At 42.4% G+C, this 7,037-nt stretch overlaps 1 protein-coding gene across 1 annotated transcript in view; it reads left to right on the top strand.

The window, feature by feature from the left end:
- The first annotated feature begins 1,246 nt into the window (after positions 1–1,246).
- Ptpro (protein tyrosine phosphatase receptor type O) overlaps positions 1,247–7,037 on the top strand; it is a 207,585-nt gene continuing 201,794 nt past the window's right edge. Inside the window, exon 1 of the mRNA XM_028780946.1 lies at positions 1,247–1,377. Coding sequence (XP_028636779.1) covers positions 1,303–1,377 — 75 coding nt within the window. The 5' untranslated portion in view covers positions 1,247–1,302. The remainder of the gene's footprint in view (positions 1,378–7,037) is intronic.

Below are 7,037 nucleotides of genomic sequence, written 5' to 3'. Positions count from 1 at the left end.
CCAACAAAAGAAACTTTCACACACAAGCCCAGACCACTCTTCTGGTGTTTTTTGAAGGACCATTAGAACTTCTATCTACTCATGCAAAAATTCTCAGTCCAAACCTTTAGTTTCCAGTCCTCTTGTAAAAACAGATGAGCACACACGACTCCGGTCCCATGGCAGGCCACCATTCCTCAGCTGTGTCCCAGAGAACTGGTGCTGTGCTCCTAAGAGCACCACCCAAGTGCCCTTTCCTGTCACCTGGTGCCACATTTTGAAGGATAAAAACAAAGTTCTATTACCTCAGGACACACCCGGGATGTTTACATGATAAAAAGAAAAGACTTAACACACTGCATCCCTCTTTTTTTTTTTTTAAATAGAGTTGTCTTTCAATAACTACACAAAACCTCTAGAGATAGTTTAGTAGTCATGAGACACACTGCACGGAAGTCATTGCTTGTGATTCTAAAGTCTTGGGTTAGTTATTCATGGATAATTCAGAGTACTTAGAATATTCACACGCAGAGAGAATATATTACACACATATTCTAAATATGTGTAAAATACTGTTAGTTAGGTGTGGGTAACAGGACAAGCGGCGGAAACTCACAGAATTGCTGACAGTTTTCCTTGGTGGTTAACGGGATGCTATGGGGGAATTGAACAGAAGTCGTGGGTATATGAGTTTAGATTCACCCCTCTTTTCGAAACACTTAAGTGTCACTTGTCACTAGTGACCATAAGTACAAGGGCAAAGGAACAGAGGTTGAGAAGGACCTGGGATAAGAAGAATCAGAGGAGAAATCCTGCAAACAACTCCTCCTAGGAGACTCGGGAAAGACTGAGGCGGAGCCTGGTCTGGGGGCTGCCTAGCAATGGGAAGCGGGCAGGCCCTGGTGGGAGGACCCGAGATCTGCACTTGAGGAGTTCCTTGCTCTGAGAGAGAACATCCCTGTTGCTAGGGGGCCACTGAGGGCTGCCTGCGTGTGGAGCCCGGGCAGCTTCCTCCGCAAGCCCGACCCCTGCCTCCCGTGGCAACCGCTGTAGCTGTGGCGCAGAGCCTCGCCCACTGCCATCCCCACCCTCTCCATCCTTAGCCATTAAGCAACGCCGGTTCCTGGCACGTTTTAGCAGGACTGGGCACAGAAAAGGGGAGAGATCCATCCGGAGGCGCAGGAGGACCTGCCAGGAGACATGCGGCCGCCTGGAGCCGCCCGGGCGCCCGAGGTCTAAGGCTGCCAGCCGGGACTGGTCATTGTAAGCGCCACAGGGACCCGCTGGCGCTGCTGTCCCTCCCGGGTTCCTGGTCGCGCCACGATGGGGCACCTGCCTAGGGGAACGCGCGGGAGCCACCGCCTGCTACCTCTGCTCGGGCTCTTTGTGCTGCTCAAGGTAGGGACCCCCAGTCCTCGGAGATGGGCGATCCATCCCGCCGTGGGAAGCTCTTCGCTCAGGGTGCGGTGGCCAGGCGGGGAACGCCAGCCGCGCACGCTTTGTCCTCAGCGCTGTGCCGGGTGGGCTGCGTAGCTGCGGGTGGAAAGATCTGGAAGTTTGAGCCTCCCAGTTGTCGCCCTTTGTACTCTGCTACCTCAGCGAAAGGCTTGCGGGATAGGGCTTTCACAAGCAAAATGAAGGCACTTTTTCTTAGTGCCACTGCACCCCAACGCCACTTCACCTTCACGCCCTCCCCCAGTGGAGCCTCGGTACGGCTGCTTTGTCTCAGTCAATTCGCCTTCTGCGGGAATCACACGCAGGGCGCTGAGCTCTGGACCAGACGCACTGGCCAGGCGGGGCAAGGGAGAGGGTTCCATTGAATAAGGAATCGGCTCAACTCCAGGGGAGGTCTCTCCCGGTCTTACCCTCCATCCACCTGGGGATGCCTGGTGAGAACTCTACACAGTTCCATCCTCTCGTTAACAGGATGCTGCTACTGATTTTAATGGTGGAATATATAATTTATAAAATTCATCTTTTCCTATCCTCTTTGGAACGTGTGGCTCAAAATTATACTTTGAGAAAACAAGCGAAAAGGGAAATACTGTTTAAAAAACAAAATCTTGACACTTAAAGCATGTGGTTTTTTTTTAAAGCTGTTTTCTTGGCATATGAAGGGAAGTTAGGAATTGGTACTCCCTTATCCCTGGTTCCCAGGGTCTGCTTTCCTTCCTTTCCTAGTCCTTTCTCCCTTCTTGCCCCAACAACTCAAGATTGGCCACAGGTGATCCGGAGCTATCCTTTCAGCACCGCGAGGATACCTAGCAAGGGAAGGTCAGCAGTTAATGACTGCAAATGTTTCCGCATTAAGGAGTCACTTCTTGCCTATATGCCCATTAATTATGAATGCTCCCCAAGGTTATGGTGAACAGGACTCACGAATCCCTGGTAGCATGAGTGCGAAACCACTCTATATTTTCTTCTTGTCTTCCCAGATCAGAGAAAAAGGTAGTTTCTGGGTAAACAGCAAGCGAGTAACGAGTGAAGTTGTGAGCTGTATTCGATATGTGCCCAATTTTTGAGTTGTCAGTCATTATTTTATTTTAAAATCTCACAAATACTAAATTCAGTTGCATGTTTCACCTGCTTCTCTGTAGTACATACCAAGATATAATATGCATACTGATTTTTTTATAATTAATTTTTCTAACCGTTTGTCAGACTTTGCAACAACTGAGATGTCTAGGTAACACTCTTTGTGAACTTAAGATGAAAAATAGAGGTACATGTTTTCCTGATAATAGTGTGTGTGTGCGTGTGTGTGTGTGAGAGAGAGAGACAGAGAGAAAGAGAGAGAGAGAGACAGAGAGAGAGAGAGAGAGAGAGAGAGAGAGAGAGAGAGAGAGAGATCTGATATATATTTAGCCTTCAGAATACCTTCAGGTTTTGTTTCATAGTGGATGGTCCCGTAGTAGAAATGAGACTATTTAGTTTGAGAGAAAAAAGAATGTTAAAGTTAAAATGCACAGAAAAATGTGTCCGAAGTTTGAACTCAAAGCATGATAATAGACTAAGAAAATTCATCAGGGATAGAGTATCAGGGATAGCATGGTGGTATTTTAGTGACTGTAACAGAATTTTACTCTCTTTTACATATTATGTGTATTTCTCAATATTTGCTAGTAAATCTCTATTATGGTAAGCTACACACCATAGCCCACACACTGATAGATCTTATTTAAAGAAGTATTACACTAATGAGAAAAATAATGTTGCAAGGGAAGTTATTAATATTTATTTTTGGAGGGATAACATTGTTTCACTTTAGTATAAAGAATACCAGAAAAAGGAATATCTACAAATTGAAAAGCCACTAAATCTCAAAGCATTTTCACACATGCTCTTTGATTGAATCACACTTCCTTACAGTTAAGAAGAGATGTTCAGAGTGCTAAATTAGGCATACAGTAAAATATCATACATTTTGTGGTTAGTGTATTATATGGCACTTCAGGCATACAGGATAATTTCTTTATAAATTTGAGGTTTTTAGTTCAAACTACTAAGCAAGGAATCAACAAATATAGATATAACCATGCATATGGTGGCACAAACCTCAAAACTATCCTCTATTAAATGTCTAATAGTCTATCAGATCTCAATGCTGCAACTTAAAATGGTTCATGGGCATGAGACTAACCATTCCCCCATCTCCTATAAAATATTCATATTTTTAATTGTGACAGGCATTTATTAATGTTCATATTTATATCCTCCATATGAGTAAGAATTTCTAAAGAGCATAAGTCAAATATTCCAACTGTGAAGCTTGATTTACAATTTCATAATTGAAAATTTGCAAGTTTCTATAATTTAGGTGGATATATGCTGTGGGGAGAAGGAGATATGTATGATATTCAGGTTATAATCAGTTTCTCTGAGGGAACCTGGAAGGGGCAGAATGTTCAAGGCTTTGTACATCATTGCTTGTGCATGCTTCAGTCATGGATCCATTTAACAAGGTAGGTCAGGTTGTCTGGGTCACTGCACTTCACGAGGTGCTACCTGCATGAGGTGATGTGACCTACACCCAGTACTGGTCAGGGAACACTTAGAATTGTATAGTGATGTTTATGGTAAGCAAGTATTACAACTAGATACAAAAAGAATCAAAGCTCTGTTATCAATCAAGAGCCTTCTGATCTCAAGTCTTCTGTCTATGAATCAAATGGAAGGCATATCTAGTATCTCCTTCTTGTAAGCCTTCCCATAATTCCTGCTGCAAACAACACAACATCACATTTTTACTGCCTTTCCTGAAAATGGCTTCCTCTATCATCCTCCCAGTCAATATCAGTGCTTTGTCAACTAAGATGCAAGCTGCAGACTATGACCTCATCGGAATTTGAAGTCTGTCTTCCCTGAAGTGTTGCTTATTAATGGTCAACTGGAAGCCCCCATTTTACTAATAGACTTGGCATGAGTCTTTTATTCCTTTGTTATTCTATCTTTCTATATATCTGTTCTTAAATTAGATGTCATCAAAGATCATTAGCTTTGAAAGGGGCTTTAATACTTTATTTTTTAAACTTCTGTGTTTAATATTTTGAACGTTATGATATTGGCCATTTAACTTTTAGATACATACCTGTGGTTCATGGTCTTTCTGACTTTCTATGATATGTCTCTCTGTCTCTGTCTCTGTCTCTTTTCTCTGTCTCTATCATACACAATCTGCACGTCTCATTTTCCCATGGAAATTTATCTTGAGTGTTCTGTGGATGGTTCACTGGCTCTGTGTTTGCAAGTGATGGGTGTTGAGCCTTCCCGTTGTGAGCACATTTCTGCTTTAGATCTTTGTGGCTTAAAGGACTACTGTTGTATGGCAGAGAAAATGCATACTATTCCACTGCCTAAACTGTAGACTAACTGCTGAGTTGCTATGTGTTATGTATGTTTGTGTCAGTATGCGCATATGTGACAGATGCAGGGACAAGAGGTGGACATCAGGTGCTTTTTGCTGTCACCCTCTATCCATCTTCATGTTTTTGAGACAGGATCTCACGAAGAAACCTGAGCTCAGTGCTCAAGATAGACTACCGGACAGAGATCATTGGGGGCCACTTGTGGGGTTACAGACATATTTCCACCGGTGACTTTCTACACAGGTGGTGGGGATCTAAACTCAGGTCTTCATGTTTGCATAGTAAGCACGTTTGCCCCTGTGCCACCTGCCTTGTCCTTAACCAACTTGGGTTTTGAGCAAATGTTTGGAAAGGATGTTTGTGTTGGTGTCATTACTGTGGTCAGTGGCTGTGGGACAAAACAGGGAGCTTAAGAGCACAGAGATCTATTCTCCTTGCCTCTAGTTTAGTGAGTCCAGATGCACCGATGCTCCATCCTCATATGCAAAGCCCAGTACAAAGATGAGCTCTACCACATAGTGTTTAATGGTCCTCAGCTAATGAATCCAAGTAGGGTATAAATACTTTTGAAATAAAGTTTTATCTCAGAACCGTTGTCTTTCCCTGCGTGCTAGCATCTGGCATTAGAAGTGTGACAACAACTTAATAAACTGGATAACAGTTTTCTTCACTATATAAATAGCTTCTAAGCATTCTGAGATAGTCTAATAGATGACTTGTGAACATGTCTATATAAGGAAAACCTGAAGAACTATCTTTATAAGAGTTAAATAATCATAATTATAATGATTTTAATAATATATTAGTGTGCGATTGATAAAGGTTTGCTATTTATAGTGTGGTACTAACATATTATTAAAATCACAAATCGAAAAATGAGCATTTTTTTTTATTTTTGCAAAAAATAGATATGCCCAATAATACACTTATTTATTCATCAATGTTTCTTAAGTGGTTACTTGATTTTTATTGGTTAAAAAGCAGTAATTGGAGTCTGGAGAAGTGATTGGGTGGATAACAGTGCTTACTACTCTTGCGAAAGACCCAGGTTCAGTTCTCAACACCCACATGCTAGCTCACAACCATCTGTAACTCCAGTTTCAGAGGATCTCTCACCCTCTTCTGGTCATAAAGGTACTGCATAACTATGGCACACACAAACATACACACACACACACACACACACAGAGGAAAAACACTTGTTTACATAAAATAAAAGTAAATAAATCTCTTGAAAATTAATTTAAAAAATTGAAAAGAGCAGTGACAAGCAGGCAAGCTCATAATCCCAAAACTTGGAAGGTACAATCGGGAGTTCACAGTTGGTTGTAGAGCAGTATAGCCAGGGTTTAAAAAAAAAAGACGAAACAAAAGAAAGCAAAACAATCTGTAGCCATTGAAACTGGGAATGGTTGCTGCATGTTTGCCAAACTAGTACTCAGAAGGCTGAAGCAGGAAGATTTTAAGTTCATGGCTACCTATGCTCACACTAAGATGGAATCCTTTCTCAAAAGGCAAGCCACAATTGACATGCTTAAGGTCAAATGGTTCCTATAAAAGCTAGTGTGTGTATGTGTGTGTGTGTGTGTGTGTGTGTGTGTGTGTGTGTTACAGCCAATATAGGATATACCAAAAATATTTTTGGTTTTCATTTCATATCACCACTTCACATGGTCTCTATCATTCCTACTGGGTCAATATTTCTGTATTCTTAGCCATAGGACACCCTATAATGTTTGTTGAGAACAGTGCCTCTAATGGGTCCTTTTCAACCTACTTTCTCGGTAGTTCCCAAGGAGGGATTTAAGCTGAGACATTGCTCAGTCACTTACACAACTCTTCTATGGTGCCTATTGGTCTCAGTTCTATCTACGTAAACAAGCGAATGAAAGCTTTGTAGCACAGTAGCATCAATAGATTCGAGAAGCCAAAGCTGGAAGAATCAGGTGCCCTGTGGTTTAAATGTAAAATATCCCTCATTGCATTGTGTTTTTGAACACTTGTCTCTCAGTTGAAAGCACTGTTCTGAAAGGTTGAGGAAGCTTAGGAGGTGGGTCTCACTGGAGGAAATGGGTCCCCGGAATTTTATAGGCTGGTCCCACTTCCGGCTGCTTCTCAGCTGCTTCCTGGATGTAATGTGAATGGCTGCCTTGTGATCCCGTCTTCTCTGCCATGCTGGGTCTGTGGCTCTTC

Source organism: Grammomys surdaster, unplaced genomic scaffold (assembly GCF_004785775.1).
Source record: "Grammomys surdaster isolate TR1022 unplaced genomic scaffold, NIH_TR_1.0 373, whole genome shotgun sequence".
NCBI classification, from domain to species: Eukaryota; Metazoa; Chordata; class Mammalia; order Rodentia; family Muridae; genus Grammomys; species Grammomys surdaster.
Note: the sequence above shows the minus strand (reverse complement) of the source record. Positions and strands in the feature narration are given on the sequence as shown.